The sequence below is a fragment of the Canis aureus genome, chromosome 10 (assembly GCF_053574225.1).
Source record: "Canis aureus isolate CA01 chromosome 10, VMU_Caureus_v.1.0, whole genome shotgun sequence".
Classification (NCBI taxonomy): Eukaryota; Metazoa; Chordata; class Mammalia; order Carnivora; family Canidae; genus Canis; species Canis aureus.
This window is the reverse complement of record NC_135620.1, coordinates 36,655,961-36,678,100: the sequence shown is the minus strand read 5'-3', so window position 1 is coordinate 36,678,100 and position 22,140 is coordinate 36,655,961. Positions and strand designations below refer to the sequence as shown.

The 22,140-nt window shown below is 34.4% G+C and overlaps 1 protein-coding gene across 4 annotated transcripts in view; it reads left to right on the top strand.

Annotated features, from left to right (window-relative positions):
- The window catches only part of ZDHHC21 (zDHHC palmitoyltransferase 21), a 67,174-nt gene that overhangs the window by 27,215 nt on the left and 17,819 nt on the right, over nucleotides 1-22,140 (top strand). For all 4 annotated transcript variants that reach the window (XM_077912001.1, XM_077912002.1, XM_077911998.1 and 1 more), the window contains exon 7: nucleotides 18,650-18,766. In XM_077912001.1, coding sequence (XP_077768127.1) covers nucleotides 18,650-18,766 — 117 coding nt within the window. The remainder of the gene's footprint in view (nucleotides 1-18,649; nucleotides 18,767-22,140) is intronic.

The window sequence follows — 22,140 nt, the reverse complement described above, 5'->3', positions numbered from 1 at the left end:
AACATTTATTTGAGAGAGAGAGAACGCGCACACACGTGTGCAAGTGGTGAGGAGGGGTAGTGGGGGAGGGAGAGAAGCAGACTTCCCACTGAATGAATGTGGAGCCTGACATTATGACCTGAGCCAAAACCAAGAGTGGGATGCCCAACTGAATGAGCCACCCAGGAGTCCCTGGCCTATTAATTTTTATGAAAATTTTAGACTATTGGATGGTATTGCTGGGAGACTGGTGACAGACTGAAGAAATTTCAGTACTCAAGACAAACTGATTTCCATCTCCAAATGAAAGACAGAAACTTTGGGAAAATTCTACCAATTACAGGAAGGATCACTCTATTTTGTTTTTTGGGTTTAAAAAAATATTTTATTTATTCATGAGAGACACACAGAGAGAGGCAGAGACATAGGCAGAAGGAGAAGCAGGCTCTCCATGAGGAGCCCGATGTGGGACTCGACCCTGGACCCCGGGATCATGCACTGAGCCAAAGGCAGATGCTCAACCCCTGAGCTACTCAGGTGTCCCTGTTTTTGTTTTTGTTTTTTTAACAGGAAAACTGATTATAGGTGATGGTATTTGAATCCTCAGAAATATATGTATTTATAAATATATATTTTATTAAGTATATATTTACATGCATACTGAATGTTGACAAAATGCCCTCAGAATAGTAAACAAACGTTTACTATTAAGAGATTAAAGATGTGGGATACCTGGGTGACTCAGCAGTTGAGCATCTGCCTTTGGCTCAGGGCATGATCCTGGAGTTCCAGGATTGAGTCCTGCATTGGGTTTCCTTCATGGAGCCTGCTTCTCCCTCTGCCTATGTCTTTGCCTTTCTCTCTCTGTGTCTCTCATGAATAAATAAATAAAATCTACAAAAAAAAAAGATTAAAAATGTAGGAGAAAAAGTGGATATAAAGTGCTTTTGCATGGTATTAGATAAAGGTATGTTTTCATTCTCTGCATATGGCTGTCCCATTTTACCAACACTATTTACTGAGGAGACTATCCTTTTTCCATTTTTCTTGATTCCTTGTCAAAATTAATTGATCATATATGCATAGGTTTATTTCTGGGCTCTCTATTTTGTTCCATTGATGTATGTGTCTGTTTTTATATCACTATCATACTGTTTTGATTATTAAAGGTTTTTAATATAGTTTGAAAGCAAAAACTCTGATGCCTCCAGCTTTATTTGTCTTTCTCAAGGTTGATTATTCAGGGTTTTTTTTTTTTTGTTACTCTATAAAAATTTTAGGATTGTGCCGTTTCTGTGAGGAAAATGCCATTGGAATTTTGATAGGGATTGCATTGAAATCTGCAGCTTGCTTGGGTAGTATGGACATTTTAAGCATGTTTCATTCTTACAAACCATGAGCATCGAATAGCTTTCTATTTAATAGTGTTTTCTTCAATTTCTTTCATCAGTGGCATAGTTGTCACTGTATAGATCTTTCCCTTCAATAGTTAAATTTATTCTAAGGTATTTTTTGATGCAATTATAAATGGGATTGTTTTCTTAATTCCCTTTCTGATAGTTTCTTATTAGTGTTATAGGTACACTACTGATATCTGTATATTGATTTTGTATCCTGTAATTTTGCTAAATTCACTCATTAGTTCTAACAGGTTTTGGTGGAGTCTTTAGGTTTTCTGTATATATCATGTTATCTGCAAAGGAAGATAGTTTTACTTTTTTTCTATTTTGGATGCCTTTTATTTTTTTTCTTGCCTTATTGCTCTGACAAGCAGTACTAAGTTGAATAAAAGTGGTGAAAGTGGGCATCTTTGTCTTACTCCTGATCTTACAGGAAAAGCTTTCTGCTTTTTTATCACGGAGTATGATTCCTCTGGGCTTGTCATATATGGAATTTATTTTGTTGAGATATGTTCCTTCTATGCCTAATTTTAAGACTTTTTTTTTATTGTGAATGGATGTTGAATTTTATAGATTGCTTTTTCTGCATTTATTGATATGATCATGATTCCTTTTTTTCCTCTCCCCCCATTCTAATGTGGTGTATCACGTTGATTGTTTTGCAGATGTCAAATCATTTTATATCCCTGGAATAAATCCTACTTCATCATGGTGTATGATTTTTTAAATGTATTGTTGAATTCAGTTTGCAAATATTTTGTGGAGGATTTTTGCATTTATGTTCATCAGGGATTTTATCCTGTGATTTTCCTTTCTTCTAATGTCTGATTTTGGTATCAGATTAATGGAGATCTTGTAAAATGATTTTGAAATAAGGGTTGGAATTAATTCTTCGAGTAAAGCTCTCTTGTTCTGGACTTTCTTTGTTGGGTGGTTTTTTATTACTGATTCAATTTCCTTCCTAGTAATTGGTCTGTTCAGACTTTCTATTTCTTTATGATTCAGTTCTGATAGGTTGTATGTCTTTAGGAATTTATTCATTTTCTTCTAGGTTGTCCCATTCGTTGCTATACAATTTTTTTATAGTAGTGTCATATGATCCTTTTGTTTGTGTGGTGTCAGTTGTAATGTCTCCTCTCTCGTTTCTGATTTTCCTTGTCCTCTATTTTTTTAGTGAGTCTAGCTAAAGTTTTGTCTGTTTTGTTTATCTTCTCAAAGAATCCCCTTTAAGTTTCCTTGATATTTTCTATTGTCTTTTTAGTCTCTATTTCATTTATTTTTTTCTCTTATCTTTGTTATTTCTTTCCTTCTACTAACTTTTGGCTTGGTTGTTTTTTTTTTTTTTCTAGTTCCTTACCGTATAAAGATAAGTGGTTTGAGACATTTCTTTTTTCCTAAAGTAGGCATTTGTTGCTATGAACTTCTCTCAGAACCACTTTTGCTGCATCTCCTAAGTTGTAGTGTGTCCAGTTTCCATTTGCCTCAAGATATTTTTTTATTTGTTTTGACTTCTTCTCTGAACAAGAAGTTGGTTGTTCAGTAGAGATTGTTTCAGCTCCACGTATTTGTGAATTTTCCTTTTTTTTTTTTCTTATAACTGATTTCTAGTCTCATACCATTGTGGTTGGAAAAGATGCTTGATATGATTTCAGTCATCTTAAATTTATTAAGACTTGTTTTGTGGCCTAAACATATGATCTGTCCTAGAGAGTGTTCTGTGTATGCTTGAGAAGAGTGTACATTCTGCTACTGTTGGATGGGATGATCTAATGTGTACAGTTTAAGTCCAATGTTTCCCTGTTAATTTTCTTCTGGATGATCTACCCATTGTTGAAACTCAAGTATTGAAGCCCCTGCCATTATTGTATTGTTCTTTGTTTCTCTCTTCAGGTCTGTTAATATTTGTGTTATGTTGTGTTTAAGTGGCTCTATATTGTGTGCATAAATATTTACAAATATTATGTCCTTTTGTTGGATTAATCCCTTTATCATTATGTCGGTCTTCCTTGTCTCTTATTTACAGTCTTTGACTTAAATCTATTTTGTCCATAAGGCACCTGGGTTGCTCAGTGGTTGAGCATCTGCCTTTGGCTCAGGTTGTGATCCCAGGTCCCTGAGATTGAGTCCCGCATCAGGCTTCCCACAGGGAGCCTGCTTATCCCTCTGCCTATGTTTCTGTCTCTCATGAATAAATACGTAAAAATCTTATTTAAAAAAGTCTATGTTGTCTGACATAAAAGTATATCTGCTTGCTTTTGGTTACCATTTACATGAAATATCATTTTCCATCTCTTTATTTGCAGTTTATGTCTCCTTAAAGCCAAAGTGAATCACTTGTAGGCACTGTATTGAGGATTTTTTTCTTTAATCCATTCAGCCATTCTTGTCTTTTGATTGGAGAATTTAGTCCAGTTTACATTTAAGGTAATTATTAATAGGCTTGCTCTCTTTCTTTGTGATTTGATGATTTTCTACAGTTGTGATGTATATTGTTGAGTAGGAATTGCTCATCTAGTTTCTAGATTTCTTTCAAAGAGAATCTCTCCATGTGTAGCAGTAGATTCAGTGTGTCTGTGAAAAGACTTGAATTCAGGAGCTTTGTATATCACCACTTTGGACTGGACACCTTTATGGGGTGATGAGGGGGCAGTCTTTGTACTTAGCAGTTGTTCTGTGATGTGCTTCATTGTTTCTTTGCATTTTTCCTGTTTGAGAGAGTTTATATAATTTCTTGAATCTCTGGCTTGATGACATTCTTAAGTTACAAACATTTATTTCTTTGCCTATACTATACCATTAATTCAAATACTGCTTTTGCCCAACTTTTCTTTTGCATTTCTGATACTCTGATTTTATGTACATGAGAGCTCACTGCACTGCACACCTTTCACAGTCTTTTCTGTGTTTTTTTTTTTTTTTTTTTCCCTCTCTGCTTCAGAGCACGTGTTCTACTGACCTTTATTCTGGTTTATTTTGATCAGCTCTTCTGATCTGTCTAATCTACTGTCAAACCCTTCTACTGAGTTATTAATTCAGTTATATTTTTCACTTTCAAAATTTTCATTGAAACCTTTTTCATAGATCATTTCTTTAGTGAAATTCTAGTTTGTCATCTATAGTTTTGAACATTTTAAAGTTATTTTAATGTCTATGTCTGACATTTCAGTTTTGAGATCTACTTATGGGTCTGTTTCTGTTGAATTTTTTTTCTGTCTCCCTTAGTTTCCAGATATTTGGTCCTTTCTTCTGACAGATCTGATAAGTTTTGTGGGATACCAGGCATTTGACAAACTGTAGAAGAGCTGGTTGATTTTTTTTCTTCTATGTGATTTTTTTCTTCTATATGATTTACTCCTTTTTTTGGATTGGCAATAAAGAGAAGGCTCATCTTGATCCAACCAAAGGTTTGTATGATGAATATTTCTAAGGCTGAGTAACAGAACATTGGTCTTAATATAGCAGTTCTTTTGAAGATGACATTTATTACATTTATTGAAGTTTTGTAAAGATTTATGATTACTCGGTTTTGTCTTTGTGAAGGACTACTTTCAGTTTTCCTTCTCTCTTATGAAGTAACCCTTCATTTTCTCAGCTGAAAAATTTTGGTGTTTACTATGGATCATGCCTTTTCCTTGTTCTTTCCCCAACTCTGTAAGATTACAGACAGCTCTGAGCCTCTGCTTCTGATTGACCTTTCATACTGCTTATGAATTGGCAAGTACCTTAAGGTAAGAAGCAGTAGGACTCACCTTAGTGCATTTCTAGACTCTCAGATCTTGGGCCTTTAAGCCTTGACTACTTTGGCTACTTCCCAGTGTCTTCAGTCAGCTGTTTATTAATTAATTGGATTTTATGTGGCTTTTAGTAGTGTTCTTATTGAGATTAGTCTCATAAAATGGTTTCCCTCACAGGTGTTGTTGGCAGTAGCATTTCATTTTAAAATTTCTTCCCACGTGACTCGTTTTCCTTTTTAAAGATTTATTTATTTATTTATATATATATTTATTTATTTATTTATTAGAGAAAGAGAGAGAGAGTGCATTTGTGTGTGCATGCACAAAAGCTGGGAAGGAGCAGAGGGAGAGACTGTCCAAGCAGACTCCTGCTGAACGCAGGGCTGCATGTGGCACTAAGTCTTAGGAGCTGTGAAATCAGGACCTGAGCCAAAACCAAGAGTCAGATGCCTAACCGACTGAGCCACCCAGGTGCCCCACTTCCCAAGTGATTCTAATCTGTGTTGCCTAACTGTGCATCTCCGAGAGACAACACTCATGTCCTAGTCTAAGTAAGAGGTGTCCTGTGGAGTTGTGCAGAACAGTGCTGCTCTGGCTATAGGGTTTAAGAACTGTTATAGGAAATGAGGCTTGGGATGGACTTTTAATATAGGTAAGAGATTAACAAGATGAGATGAAGGAAGTCATTGTTGGCAAAAGAACAACAAAAGGTTAGAGGCAATAATTGAAATAATTGATTTTAAGGTCAAATACTTTCTAAAATACTAATATACCGTATAGCAAATATTTCTTTTTTTTATAGCAAATATTTCTAAGGTGAAATAATAGAGCCTTATTTTTACCATAATAATTCTTTTAATGACACTTTATTTTTTTTCTTGTAACAAGGTAGAAAAAAACAACCAGGAATTTCAGTACAAAAGGCCCCATTATTACCATTGACATTTTAAAAAGGTAACATTTTGTAGTGGAATATTCTCCAAACAGCTCTGCTCATCAATTTTTTTTCTAGGTTTTTGCCTGTTTCTTTTTTATTTTTCTCTAAAACAACCAAACAAAACTATATCCATCTCTTCACTTTGTGTGGGAAGCTGGCCAGATAGTGTCAGCATGTTAATTCACATTGTTACCTTTTCAAATATTTGAGATATGGAATAAAGATCCCCAGATATCCCTAATTATCTTTGGAGATTAATGTATTAATGATTACTATGCATCTTTCTTGTGGAGATATTAGCACAATTATGGGATGCCATGGATTTGACCCTGTATTCTCCTGTAAGTCAAAGGAAGTAAAAGCTTAGTCTGTGTTCTTTTTTTATACCCTTTCAAGTTGGTAGATGGCAGCATAGTATTTTTTGTAGCCAAGTTTTAAAGCCAAGTACTAGTTTTCTGGTTGGGAAAAGAAAGTGTTAACAGCTCTTCACTAGGTTTTTGTTTCTTTTGTTTATTTGTTTGTTTTTAAGGTAAGAGTGTTTATTCATTAAACAATAGAAGAAATGGATTACCATTTAAACTTTGTTGTAATGGCACTCAACCTGTATTCAGTAGAAAACTGGTACATTTTGGTTAAGCTCAAGGAAGAGAGAGTTGAGAGAGAAAGCAAGCTGTTTTGCAAATTCTGGGAAGTGAAGGGCTTAAGACCCTGATTCTTCCATTCCTCTTCTCTTAGCTTCCTCTTGTCAGGAAATTCTTTCTGTGCTGGGTTGTTTTAACTGCTTTGCAGTTGCCCAGGTGTTTTTTTTTAGAGTAACTTAATACTTTTTAAATTTCTTCTCTTCCTTTACTTTTAAAATATCCACCTATCATGAACTTTCAAGGATTTATATGTTTTTACTATGTAAAGCTTTGAGGAAATATTTCAAATATCCTTTAATGAGGGAAGGAGGTATAGGAGATAAGGAATTTATTCATCAGGAATCAATGCCTCAAATAAGGATATATTTTAACGCTGTAATTATTGATATATATTCTAAGTTTTATACTAATGAAAGCCTACAACTCTAAAATAAGTATTACTGTCTTCTTTGTAGACAGTCACTAAAATAATCTCAAAATTCTCAGTATTTTTTTTTTTAAATTTTTATTTATCTATGATAGTCACAGAGAGAGAGAGAGAGAGGTGGAGACACAGGCAGAGGGAGAAGCAGGCTCCATGCACCGAGAGCCCGACGTGGGATTCGATCCCGGGTCTCCAGGATCGCGCCCTGGGCCAAAGGCAGGCGCCAAACCGCTGCGCCACCCAGGGATCCCAAAATTCTCAGTATTAAAACAAAAATACGTAAATGGAAAAACTGCAGAAACTTAAATGATAGGTATCTTTCTAAATAGATAAGGATGACTTAAGCATTTTTTGTTAGAATCACAGAATCCAAGATCAATAAAAATCATAAGCTTTGAGATATTTGGATAAGTTTTTCAAATGTTAGATGTTAAATTAGTTTGAGCATCATTTATATTTATCATGCCAATATAATGCTAAATTTTATTTTTTAAAACCCCTCTTGAGACTAATGTCTTACTTTAAGTAGTTAATTGGGATGAAGTCATTTTAAAGATTTCAAGACATGTAGATTGGCAATGATTTGGCATTTTAAATGAATAAAATAAATGAATATTAAAGAAACTGAATTTTCTTTGACCAAGGTCCATATTTGACTACTTCCCACATAGTTATTTTAAATATTTAAAAGCAAGTGCCTAGTCATTTGGTATATTATTAAATTATAATAATGTATTTCATTTTGTTGTATGCTAGCTTACCAAAAGCAATATTAGAAAATTATAGCTTTATAATTAAATATGGAGGAAGGTATCATTTTACTTAGAATGCTTTTAGAAATTTATTATTCATGGATAATGAATATATCATTAGTCATATTTTTCATAAATTTTACGTTTGGTTATTTTGGATCTGTAAGCATTTGATTAGTAGAAAATGTCAAGTCATTTAAAGTATCTCTGAGAGGATAAGTATTATGGTTCTATTGTACAGAGAAGGTGACTAAGAATCGGAGAGTTCCAAAAATACTCTAGTCCAAGAGTTATCACTTGGCAGAGGTATGATTTTGGGCCATTTCTATCCATCTCTAAATCAGTGTTCTTTCCATATTACCAAGATACTATTGCACTTTTTGTATTTTTCCCTAATGGTTTTTTTTTTTTTTAACAATATTATGATAGCATTGTTAATTTTTAAAAAATACAGATTTAAAAAACGCTGAAGCATCACAAAAATCTCTTCTTCAAAGAAAGCTCATCAAGTATCCTGATTGGTGAATTCATACTTTGCTGTTTTCACTTTTTACTGAGGCAATGCATTTGTAGTAGCTTATCTAATATAAAGACTGTCAAAATAGACCTTGTAAAGGCATTATAATGGCTTAAATATTTTTTAAAAATATGTACCTGCTGTCAATCTCATAGGCAACACTGTCTCTCTAGGTGAGAAAATCTGAGGTGGTTTTCTTTTTGAAATAAATAATTTATAGCTGTTAGTATAGAGATTTTGTAGCTAATCATTTGTGTCATAGCACATTAGTTCTAAAGTATCATCTTTTAAACTGTTTTTAGATGAAGTAGATTCAGATAATTTGTAATTGATTCTTTTGTACCTATTTTTTTGTGAAGGCCCAAAACTAATATATTCACTGCATTTAAGGCTATGGGAAGAGTGACAGGAGGGGGATGGCAGGGAGAGAATCACAAAAGGTACATGCCACCAACATTCAGAAGAGGAAGATAAATCATGTGTAGCAATTTGACCAATCCTTGGCTAGGAAGATACATTATTATTATTCCAGTGAGCCCATATCTAATACTGTTGCTAAGGATTTGATGTCAGATACAACAGTGCCACAGATTAGATGTGTAGCTTTTTGGCTAACCAGAAGATGGGATTGCAGTTAGCTTTGAATGTTGGTAAATCTCCTTATAATTTATTTTATTCTGTCTATATAATCAGTTTTAATGTATCCTGAGTACTTCTATTATTTGTTGCTATTTAAGAAGTATTTTAGACTTAGTCAATAACTTTGTTTTTTGGTGTCTGTAAAGTCATTCATTGATTTATCTTGATCACTTTAGAACAGATAAAATCATTGAAATATGCATTTAACTTTTTTGGATTTTGGGGGAAATAGTTGAGACTAGACAAGAATAGTGTGGAATTAAGAAAAAATGAAATGAAAATTCTTTTTAATGCTAATATGGTCATTTGGCATTTTTGTGCGTGCATCCTGAAGTGGTAGTAGAAATATCATCCCTTGGTAAATATTTTTTTTTTTTGCTTGAAAGTAATAGTGTCAGATACATAACTAGTTTATATTAATAGGGAAAAAACAGTTTAAGAATAACCTATTATTGGGGTGCCTGAGTGGCTCAATTGGTTAAGTGTCCAGACTCTTGATTTCAGCTCAGGTCTCCATCTCAGGGTTGAGAGTTAAAAAAAAAAAAAAAAAAAAACAAACCCAATAAGAATACCATTATTCTAACAGTTGTCAGTTGTGTGTGTCAATATATCCCTTTGCTTTTAGTGATACATAGAACATGAAAACCTTATAATAAATCTTGACCTTGCCCTGCATACCAGGTCTATTGAATATATATTCGGCAAATTTGTTTATATAGCTATTTATGAATATTATAGCATTTAATATAAATGATTTAGCAGTTTTTATTTCTCTCTGAGAATGGTTCAGTCGCTTTGAGTTTAAATGGTTATAGCCTGGCAGCAATTTCATTGTCTCATCTTTTTTTTTTTTTTTTTTTTGAGGATTTATGTATTTGAGAGAGAGAATGTGTGGGGTTGGGGAGAAGGAGGGGGGAGAGACAGAGAGAATATCAATCAGGCTTCATGCATGGGGCTCAATCCCATGAACCCCAGATCAGGATCTGAGCTGAAATCAAGAGTCGGACACTTAACCAACTGAGCCAACCAGGCACTCATCTTGCTCATCTTTGACCAAACATCATAAGTTAAATTGTAAATGTAGCAAGAACACATGGTGTTTTTTTTTAATTGAATTGCTCCAGTTTTTCTAGATTTTTTTTACTATTAAGATATGAGAAGGCAGACAAAATGGGTTTTCTAAATATTTTACCCTCAGCCATGAAACTGGCAGTGAGGTACCAGTATAGTTTGCTCTCTAAGAAAGCTGCAATTATATCTGTATCAAAATTTAATGTGTAATCCTGAACACTTGATGGCCATTAAATGTGAATAATTTTATTTAGATTTGAGTTTCCGTTAGGATTTAACAAAACTGAAAGAGTGCATTTTATTTGGGGGCTGGATGTCAGAGAGGGTGCAGAATGCTCCTATAACTTCTTTGGAATATTATGCTAAAACTTAAGCTATGGCTTATTCTAAGAAGTGCTGATAACATTAGAGATAAAACAGGATTATATCTTATGCAGTTATATCTAATTGCCACATGAATCTAACTTCAGCATGTAAAGTTGGTTATAAAGCCATTTTGAAAATTCAAATTTGTATGCTTTACATATCTCAGTTATGACATAAGCTATTTTCATTTTTGAAAAATAGGGAAAACCAAATCCCTTCCAGCAGTGCAGTGGTGGGGGAGAGGGCTGGGGAAGAGGGAGGTTTTGTCCCCAAGAGTACATTGGTAATGTCAGGAGACATTTTTGGTTGTCACAGATCTTGGGAGTGCTTCAGGCATCTGGTGGGTAGGGGCCAGAGTTGCTGCTAAATATCCTACAAGTCATAGGATAGTCCCCCCAACAGAGAGTAATTCAGCCCAAAGCATCAACCATGCTAAAGTTGAGAAACTTTTTAGTAAGGAGAAAGATCACATATACCTAAAACCTTGTTAATTTTTGGGTTAGTCTCCTAGAAACACAGAAAACTACTTAAAATAATAGCTTATAAATAGAAATTGCTTTCTACTGATGCTATAAAAACTTACCATTTTATAGTAATATAAAATTTTATTTGTAAAACAAGTTTATTTTTAAAACTTATGAAAATACTCATTTAGTCATTTAACAAATATTTGTTGAGTGTCTACTGTGTGCATTGGTCGCTGATCTAGGCTCTGAGGGTGCAGCAGTGAATAAAACCAAGTTCTTGCATTAAGGAGCTTATATTCTAATTGGAGGAGACAGGCAATAAACACATATATGACAGGCAAAGGAGTATTGTTAAGTATGATTACAGTTGGGTAAGGGATAGAAGTTAATGATTGATAATGTAGTTGGAGAAGGCCTTACTAAAAGTGTCAACAGTGATACTTGAGCAGAGACCTGGAACTCAAGCAAGTCACTGATACTGGGAGAAAGAGCATTCCAGGGAGAGGAAAGAACCAAAGTCCAGTCCTCCTGAGGCGGGAGCACACTTGATATTTTCAAGGAATGGTAAGAAGGCCAGCCTACCTTGAGTAGAGCAAGTTGGGGAGAAAGTAGGAGGAGCTGAATTGAGAGTAGTGGTAGATGGAATTGGAGGTTGGAGATGTTTTTTTTTTAGGATGTTTGGTGGTCGGGACTTTGGAAACTATTGGAGGGGTCTTGAGCAGAGTTACACAAACTCATTTACATTTTAGGAAGAAAACTGATGGGAAGGATATGAAGAATTAATTGGAGGAGGATAAGGATGGCAGCAGTAAGACTAGTTGCGAGACTACTAAAATGTCCAAACATGAAACGATTATGGGAGTGGTGGAAGTGTTGAGAAGTGGTCCATTATAGTTTAAAGAGCTAAAAGACTTGGTGATGATTTCGATGTGGGTTATGAGATCAAATATGACAAGTCGAAAAAAAATATGACAAGTCGAAGATGATTTCATGGCCTGAACAACTGGAGGAAAAAATATATCACTAAAGTGGAGAAGCCTGGAGGAAGAGTTGATTTTAGGAAGAAGTTAAAGACTTTGGTTTGATGTGTTTACTATGAGATAACCTGGATATTGAATATATCTAAGAAGAGATGTTAACTAGACAGATACAGGAATGTGGATTTCAGTGGAGTGGTGTGTACTACAAATTTATGAGCTTTCAGCATAAAGATGGTATTTAGAGTCAGGGAATCTGATAGGAGATTTTCTAGGAAGTGTATAGTCTTTTTGTCTTCGAGAGAAGAAAAGAGGTTTAAAGACCAAGCCCAGGGCACTCTTAACTTTTAGAAGGCAGAAAGAGGAGGAGGAATCAGAAAGGTGACTAAGAAGGAGCAGCTAGTGAACCAGAAGGTGAAAGTGAGGGTCAAGAAAGTTGATGGTGTCCTCAGGAGAGGTTATAGTAGTGTACGGTGGAGTGTAAACAAGCAGGGAGTCAAGTGAAAGTATTGGGGGAAGGTAGTAATAGGTAGTGAAATGGTATTTGGGTCGACAGATTGGAGATGCCACGGTTGTTGAGAATTTGTTAGCCTAAGATTTGTTCTTTTTGTTACATTGATAGAGTTTGTTTTCATTGCAATGAATATTGCTATAAATATTCATGGTGCGTTTGACCCTTAAATAGTGCAGGGGTTAGGGGAGCTCACCCCTGTGCAGTTGAAAATTCATGTATAACTTTGACTCTCCCAAAACTTCGCTAATAGTCTACTATTGGCTGGCAGCCTTACCAATAACTTAAACAGTTGGTTAACACATATTTAAATACCTGTTATATACTGTATTCTTACGATGAAGTAAGCTAGAGAAAAAAAATGTTATTAATAAAAGCATTAGGAAAAGAAAGTACATGTTTAATACAGTAAAAAAAAATCTGGATATAAGTAGACTGGTGGTGGTCAAGCTGGTGGTATTCAGAGGTCAACTGTGTTTCATTTAATATAAGACAATTTATTCAGTCTACTGATGGACATTTGAATTGTTTCCAGTTTGGGGCTGTTATAGTTAATGTTGCCAGAAAGCATCATTGTTCATATCTCTTGCTGTATACGTGCATGAGTTTCACTGGGACTTAAAGCTAGAAGTTATAGTGTTCAAAGTATATATCTATGTTCCTTTACATACTGTTCACAGTTTTCCAAAGTGGTCCTACAAATTTAAATCCTCCACTAGTAGAGGATATAGGTTCAGAGTACTTTACAAAGTTAGCCATTTTGCTGGAGATGAGCAGTACTTGACTTTTGTTCTCATTTGCATTTCTCCAATGACTAATGGTATTGAACCCCTTTTCATATGTTTACTGACCAAATGAATAGCCTATTTCATATAGTGTGCCTATGTTAAGTATTTTGCCTATTTGGTGGTTAGAGAGGTGTTGACTTTTTTTTTTTTTTTTGTAATTGTAGAGTGTTTTAGATTTGAGCTCTTTTTTGAGTACATGTGTTGTAAATATCTTTTCTCTAGCTTACCTTTTCAGTGTTGATGATATTTTTTGATGAACAGAAGTTTTTGATTTTCATGTACTCCAACTTATCAATCTTTTCTTTTTCAGTTAGTGCTTTTTAGGTTCAACGTAAGAAGTCTTTTTCTATCCCCAGATCATCAATATAATTCTCCTGTATTGTCTTCCAAGTATTATATTTTTTACATTTCCACCTGGAATTGATTTTTATGTTTCTCATGAGGTATGAGTCAGGGTTTCATTTTTTTCATAGGTGGATAGCCAATTGATTTAGCACCATTTATTAAAAAGATAATTCTTTCTACTTTGCCCTGCAGTGCCATCTTCGTCATAAAACAAGTAGTGTATGTGTGTATCTGTTTCTGGTTCTTTGCTAGTCCATTGGTCTGTTTGTCTATCCTTGTGGTTGTACCATGCTGTCATAACCATAGTTAGATAACAAATTTTGTTATCCGGTGGAGACTCTTTTTTTTTTTTTTTTTTCATTATTTTTTGCTCCTTCGGGAGCCTTTTTAGACATTTTCTCCGCTTCCTTCAATGAAATTAAATACCAAGTAATAGAATTTTGTCAGGTAGGATTAATTTGTGTTTGGGCACAAAACTGTTGAAACGGGTGATTCAACACCCGTGATTCTTCCCCCGCCACCTCCGCCCGAAGAAAAAATTTTCTCCCTCTTAGGAGCCATATAACCTGTATTGAGAATGCATGTAGTAAACCAACCCTCTCACTTTTTTCTTTTTATATAGGAGTGATATGATATTCGCTGTGGTTTTTCTGTTTGTTTCAATGAAATTTAGAAACAGCTTACTTAGTAATTTGTACAAATTGAAACAAAGTAAAAGTAAAAAAAAACGAAAACCAAAAAACCCTCTGCCACCAGTACACTATGCGCTCTCCTGGTGGGGGATTTTTATTGGGATTGTATTAATTTTATAATCAGTTTGGATAGTTGATATCTTTAACAGTACTGAGTTTCCTGATCATAAGCATAGTATAGCTCCAAGAAGAAAACTGCTTCAGGAAGAAATTGGAAACAGGAGTTCTATCACCCTAAGTGAGTAGTTAAAACTTTTGCAAAGAATATTCACAGATTTACCAGTAAGGTCTAGTCTAATCAAATATGAAAGGAAACAAGAACTCTAGTCTTATAAAACTCTTTTAAAAGAAAAAGAGGGAACTCTCCCCATATATGTACATATATGTGTACTATATGTTGAATACATCTTATCAAAGATAAGAAAGCAAATTATAGCCTAGACTGATTATGAACATAAACAACTTCTACACAAAATAGTAGCAAACTGAATATATATATTATATATACATAACCAGCTTGATCAGATCTTAGAAATGAAAGGTAGTTTTTATATTAGAAAATCAGTATTTTTATCACATTAACAGATTAGAATTAAAATCATATGTATTCAGACAACCCTTTAGACAATTAAATTAATAGCAAAACTTTTTAAATAGAATCAAGAAACAGGAAGTTCCTGAATTAAATATGGTCAAAAAAGTACAAGATGTCTGGGGGAAAGATATGAAGCTGAATGGAGAGAGAGAGAGAGAGAGAGAGAGAGTCTTGATTATGTATTATAATTTGAAAAACTAATTTTAAAATTCTGATGGAAATACAGATTATCTAGAATGACTGAGGCATTCTTGAAAAAGAACAAGAGGGGTGACATGGCCCATTAGGTATGGAGATTTAGTAGAAAGACATAGTAGCTAAAGTGTAAGTCACTGGTATAGGGATAAACCAATTCAGACCCCTATGTTTCAGTGCACAAAAAGAATAAACATCAATTTCAGGTGGATTAGTGACCTAAATATGAAAGGCAAAACTATAAAGCTTTTAAAGGCTTTGAATGATAATAGACGAATAAATCATTATTACCTCAGGCTTCTTTTTTTTTAGAGATTTTATTTATTTATTCATGAGAGAGAGAGAGAGAGAGAGAGAAAGGCAGAGACACAGGCAGAGGGAGAAGCAGGCTCCACGCAGGGAGCTTGACATGGGACTCATCCTGGATCTCCAGGATCACGCCCTGGGCTGAAGGTGGCACTAAACCTCTGAGCCACCCAGGCTGCCCCTACCTCAGGCTTCTTAAACAGGAAATAAAAAGCATTAAAGGAAAAGATTGATAAATTGGTTTACATTAAATTGAAGCACTTGGAGTTATCAAAATATGCCATAAAAAAAGTGAAAAGGTAGATTCAGAGTAGAAGAAGGTATTTGCAATATACAAGTAAAACATGGTAGTATCCAAATGGTATGAAGAATGAAGTAGTAATCTTTGCCTTCAGGGTAGAGGTGAGGGAGAGAATATGATAGCAAAGGAATGTACAGATGAAAGCTCTGTGTGGTTTCAGATGTTCTCATTCTTGAGCGAGTGGTGTTATTTTTCCCTAAAATGAACTTACATCCTATGCGTTTTCTGGATATAAAGACATTTCTTAACAACAACAACAAAAAGAAATGGGAAAATGAAAACGATAAAGATATATCTTTATTATAGCAGTTTGCTAGGGCTTCCATAACAAATTATTAGAGACTGGAAGGCTTAAACAACAAATTCATTTTCTCAACAGTTTTGGAGGCTGGAAGTCGAAGAGCAAGAAGTCAGCAGGTTGGGTTTCTCTGGATGCCTCTGTCCTTGGCTTGCAGATGGACCACCTTGTCGCTGTGTCCTCACATGAGGACATCTGTGCTTGAGCATCCCTGGTGTCTGTGTTTTTTAATTTACTCTTATAGGGCTACCAGTCAGATTGAGTTAGTGCCCACCCTAAAGGACTTGTTTTAAGCCCTTCACCTCTTTAAAGGCTCTGTCTCCAAATGTGATCACATTCTAGGGTCCTAGGAATTAAGTTTTTAACATCTGGATTTTGGGGGAGACACATTCAGCTACAACACTGATAATGTAGTAAAGTTCTTGAATAGTAAACGGGTTCTTGTGATTTGGATAAAGTTTCCCAGACCAATTTTTAGATCCCAGAATTGCTTCATGAAAAAAAATTAAAATAAAGCAAGGATGTTGTGCTCTGAAGAACTGTGCTAAATGACCAAGATAGTGTGCTAAAATGGAATTTCTCAAGGTATTTTACTGTCTTACACAAATACTCTTAAATATAAGTATGAAACCAAGTGAATAAATATAATATTAGAATTAGATCTTTTAGTCTCATCATCCCCAAGATTTATAAATCCTAGTTGACAAAATTTTTAAAAAAGCTTTTCATTGGGAGAAGAGAAGATGCATTTTATTTGGTCAAATATGGTATTTTTATTACACTCCACTCTACTATAACACCATATGTGCATTTCTGAAATTCACCCTTCTATGCAAAATTATGCAGTGAAAACCACAGGGCTTATGGGAAGATGGAGGCACAACACTCAGAAACTTTGTCAGTGACTCTCAAAAGGATCAGAAGACTCTCAAAAGGATCAGAACCTAATAAAATCAACAGCTTGGTTTCACAGTTAAATAGTTAAGAAATGCATACATAATACTATACTGGACTTGACACTTTACCTTAAAAGAGACCTGCCATGTAGTTGTGGAAGTGGGCATCAGACAGGTTGCAGTAAGTGACTTACTCAGAAGCAATGGAAGGAGAGCCATCTGAAATCTGAGGGAAAATTGTAATAGCAGTTGTGGCAGAGTGTGACTCATAATACAGACAATGAATTATGGTAGCCAGTAGGTGTTCAGATGTGTGCATGTGTTATGTGTATTCCCATGTACCTTCGTTTAGCAGGGTGTGGTTTTCCAAAATCATGTAGGGTTTCTTGCAGTTAAAAATCACACATAAGTAAATGGAATTCTTGCTACGCTCAAGCTGTTGTTTCACATACTGACCATGTTGGAACACTTTCGTGTTTTCAAGCAGCATTATAGCAGAATTTACTGCACTTAATTTCTTATACATGGCTCCATTTTTTTATTTTAGCATGTTTTGTAAGGACTCTGCGTTAGGCTCTTTTCACTGAGCTTTTGAACTGACTGCCAGAATTTGACTGCTAAACAGCATCATGAGTGTCTTGGTGAATTTTAAGTTTTTCTAGACTAACGAATTGAGTGGTTTGGGTGTAGACTCAGATTTCTGCTTGAGTCTGGTGGATGGTCACTGTGATACACAGAAAGGCACCAGTTCTTTTGTTTCAAGCAAACTCACTATGTTCAGTGACCTTCCTATTTTTGATGTTGCCAGGAAGATATCTTTAAGCCTTAGCCTGAATTAGTGTTTAAAAAGCATATGGGTGGTTATATTTTGGGGGTCCTTCCCATTCATTTGTTGCTTCTGTTCACTGTGGAAGTATTATTTCAGAGCTTAGCAGCAGTAGGTTTCCAGAACTCTCTCTCACTCTTCTGGTCTCTCTGCTTGGTAACAGAGGAAATGAAATGCTTCTTGTTTTCATTTTTACACCACTTTCTTGGGTTCACTTTCAAGAGACTCGTTTTTATGCCTTGAGCCAGGAAATCAGCTTTCCCTCAGAGCATTTACATTTCTCCTCCTTGCTTGGTGTTTCTACAGTCCTCTGCATGCATCCCTGTTAGAGAGCATATATCATGTTGTTTTGAGTTTCAAAAAATTGGGTTCTCTCTCGAAATAAACTGCAGCTTTTTCAGGGCATAGATCATATCTTTCTCATTCTTACTTTTCTGTTACATAGCACAGTGTTTGGTGGTGATGGTTGAGTGGATGGATAGTTGAATGGGTGAAGAAGGCTTAAAGAGAGCTGGTCCACACGATCCTATCATTTGTTTCCCCCTCATTTTGACTAAGTGACGTATCTCTAGGTGTCTTGATCACTTGATCTTTAATACTATGAGTCAGGCTTGTACATTCAAACTCTCTAGAAATATAATAATAAAATTTCCTTTTGTGTAACTGTGTAATTGTGCACTATATGTTTTCTTTTTGTTTATTTTTTTTTTTTCTGGAAACAGTAAATAAGCTTGGCTAATTTGGAACTTTAGGATTGAGGCTTTTTGATACAAGAGTAGTAAAATTCCTATTTTTTGGCTTGCTACTATGAATTAAAACACTTATTTTTGAAATTTTCTAATATTTATGTATTGATTAAGTGGAATAAACTTAAAAGGGGGAGAGTATTTTTTTAAGATAAGGGAGCAATGTTAATGGGTTAATTCTTGACTGTTTTGAAATTTTACATAACTTGTCAATTTGTTTTAAGTCTTTTTTCTCTCTTCTTATAGGACCTCTTTGTTGTTAGGCATGAATTGGCCATAATGAGACTAGCTGCCTTTATGGGCATCACTATGTTAGTTGGAATAACTGGACTTTTTTATACTCAGCTTATTGGCATCATCACAGTAAGTATGTTTTTTCAATGTAATGTATTTATGAACATATTCCCTAATTATGAACTTAATTCTAAGAAGTGACAAAAAGTTTATAAATTAAAGGAGAAAATTACCCATAGCTATTTATATATTTTCATTTTCATATGCCTATGTAATTTTAAAGTAGTTACAATAGGTGTATAGAGTATATATACAATTATACAATTTTGTATCCTGCTTTTAAAAATTAGCATATTTTTGTATGACTACAGACTCCATGTTTATAGTTTTTAATAGTTGGATATACTCTGTTTAGTGACTTGACTATATTTTAGTTAACACTTTTCCTGTTGATCAGCATCTAATGTGTAATATTTTTTTCTATATTACAAATTACACTACTTTGAACATCTCATTTTCCTCTTTAAACTATTTAAGATAAATTCCAAAAAGTGGAGTTGCTGGTAGAAACATTTTATTAGTAATTAGGTCTTATTTATTTTTTGCATATATTTATTAGTCAAATGGGATTTATCAAACAGAGAAGTTCAAAAAGTGAGAAAATTATATTGAGTAATGATATAAAAGTTTGGTAATACACTGCATTGTAGAAGATATAGGTTAAGGTTTTCTTATACATTGTTGATAGAGGGTAAATTAGCATAACCTTTTGGAAAGGTGAATTGTCAGTGTGTATCAAACATTAAAATGCACAGTCCTTTTGATCAATCTCTACACATTTATTTTGCAGAAACTATTGACATATGTATAAATAAATATGTATGTAAGAAATGATCTCCATTGTTATGTTATGTATAGCAAATGTATATGTAAACTTAAGTGTTTACCAGAATATGTTCAGTGAAAACAATGTATAGTAAGAAAAAAAACATATCAAAACTTTCTATAAAGTAACAGTAATCAAAAAAGTGTGGTACTGGCACAAGGGTATATATATATATATATATATGACATAGAATTGAAACTCTAGAGGTATTTGTATATAAATATGGTCAACTAATTTTCAACAGGAGTGCCCAAACTATTCAATGGGGTAAAGAAAAATCTTTAATAAATGCTGCTGGGATAACTAAATGTACACATGCAAAAGAATAAAGTTGACCCTTACCTCAAACCATAATACATAAATTAACTCAAAATGGATTGTAGACCTAAATGTAGGATCTAAGATTATAGAACTCCTAGAAGAAAACATAAGAGTAAATTTTGGAATAGGAAATAGTGTTTCAGATATGACTCCCAAAGTGCAAACAACCAAGAAAAAAATATAGTTAAATAAAAGTGTAGACTTTTGTGCTTCAAAGGACACTATCCAGAATGTGAAAAGGTGGCTCATGGAATGGGAGAAAATATTTGTAAATCATGTATGTGATAAGGGGCTTTTTATATCTAGGATAGAGAACTCCTGTAACTCAATAATAAAAGGACAGCTTAATTAAAACATGGTCAAAGAATCTGAATGGACATTTGTTCAAAGAGGTTATATCAATGGACAAAAAATACATGAAAAGATGCTCTATAACACTGGTCATCAGAGAAATGAAAATCAAAACCATGATGAGGTACCACTTCACACACGCTATGATGGCTGTATGAAAAAAAGATAGTAGCAAAAGTTGGTAAGGATGTAGAGGAGTCAGAATCCTCACACACTGTTAGGGGGCATGTTAAACAGTGCAGACAACAGTTTGGCAGTTCTTTAAAAAGTTAAACACAGAATCATCACTTCATTCAGCAGTTCCACTCCTAGTTGTCTACTCCAGAGAAATGAAACGTGTGTTCACATGGAAAAATTTGTACATGAACATTTATAGCAATGTTGTTCATACATAATAGCCCCAAACTGAGAGTACTCCAGATATCTGTTAGCTGATGAGTGGATATACAAAATGTGGACTATCCATACAATGGACATTATTCTGCCCTAAAAAGAAGTGGAAGTCCTGATGCATGCTACCACATGGATGAACCTTGAAAACATTATGCTAAGTGAAAGAGACCAGTCATAAGAGGTCTTGCCTTTGTGTAATTCCATTTATATGAAATGTGGAGAATAGGCAAGTCTGTAGAGACAGAAAGGAGATTAATGGTTAACTAGGAGTGGAGAGCTAGGGGGACTGGAGGTGATGGCTAAAGGATATTGGGTTTCTTGTATGAGGTGCTGAACATATTTGGTAATGGTTGAATGACTGTGAACATACTAAAAAAAACATCAAAATGTGCACTTTAAATGTGTGAATTGTATAGTATATCAATTATATGACAATATAGCTCTTAACAAAATGACTATTTCTCTCATAAGTTAGGTGTTAATTTTACTCATTTTATTTTCATTCATTTTGCATATAATTTGTCAGTGTCCTATTTTCTTAATGTGTTCTTTCCTCTTATTGATCAGTAAGAAATGTTAATAACAATGTTAACTTTCAGAAAAAAAGAAATATGCAGGAAATAGCTGTGTGTCTCTCTCTGTCCTTCTATCTGTTTTCAGACTACCCCTGGAAAGGCACATTAGATATAGGTAGTGGTAACCAGCCTCTGAATAGAACAGAAAGAATAGTCAGAAATGGAGGGAAAACATATTTCCTGTATAACCTGTGTTTGTATACTTTATAAGGTACTCATAACCTTTGCTCCCTAGGTTTTATAGGAAAAATACTAAACACACAGGAAATTTTGAAGAATTTTGCATGTGGGTGGGTGAATATCCAGCCACAATGGACATAGTAGAATAATTATCTCATGTCAAACTATCAGTCTATATTATCTTTTGATATACATATCAAAATAAATTGCATCAAATTGTTCACCATGCAAATCATTAACTAGAGCTCGATGCTTGTTTACATTTTTTTCCTTTGAGGCAAAATTTCCTACAGTGAAGAGCATACATTTAAGTGTTCCTATTGGGTGTTCCTATTGGATGAGCAGTGCACCCCAAAACTTTTCATAACATAGAATATTACCATCACCTCAGAAAGTTTCCTCATGCCTCATGGCAATAAATCTGCCTCCTCCGCAGAGGCACTACTGATCTGATTTTTCCCCACCATAGATTAGTACTGGTTGTAGAATTTCATGTGTGTCATTCATATAAGTTTTTCACTCAATATAATCTTTTTTGATCTGTGTTGTTGCATGTATTGATGATTACTTATCGTTGCTGAGTAGTATTGCACTGTATGACTGTGCCACAATTATTTACTTTGTTGATAGAAGGCTGGCTCGATTCCAGCTTGGACAATTGTGAATAAACCTACTAAGAACATTTTTGTTCCGGTCTTTTTGTATTAACATGCTTTCATTTTCTTGGGGCAATATCTAGGACAAGAATTGCTTTGTCACTTAAGAAAAGTTTATCTTTTGTTTCATAAGCAACTGCC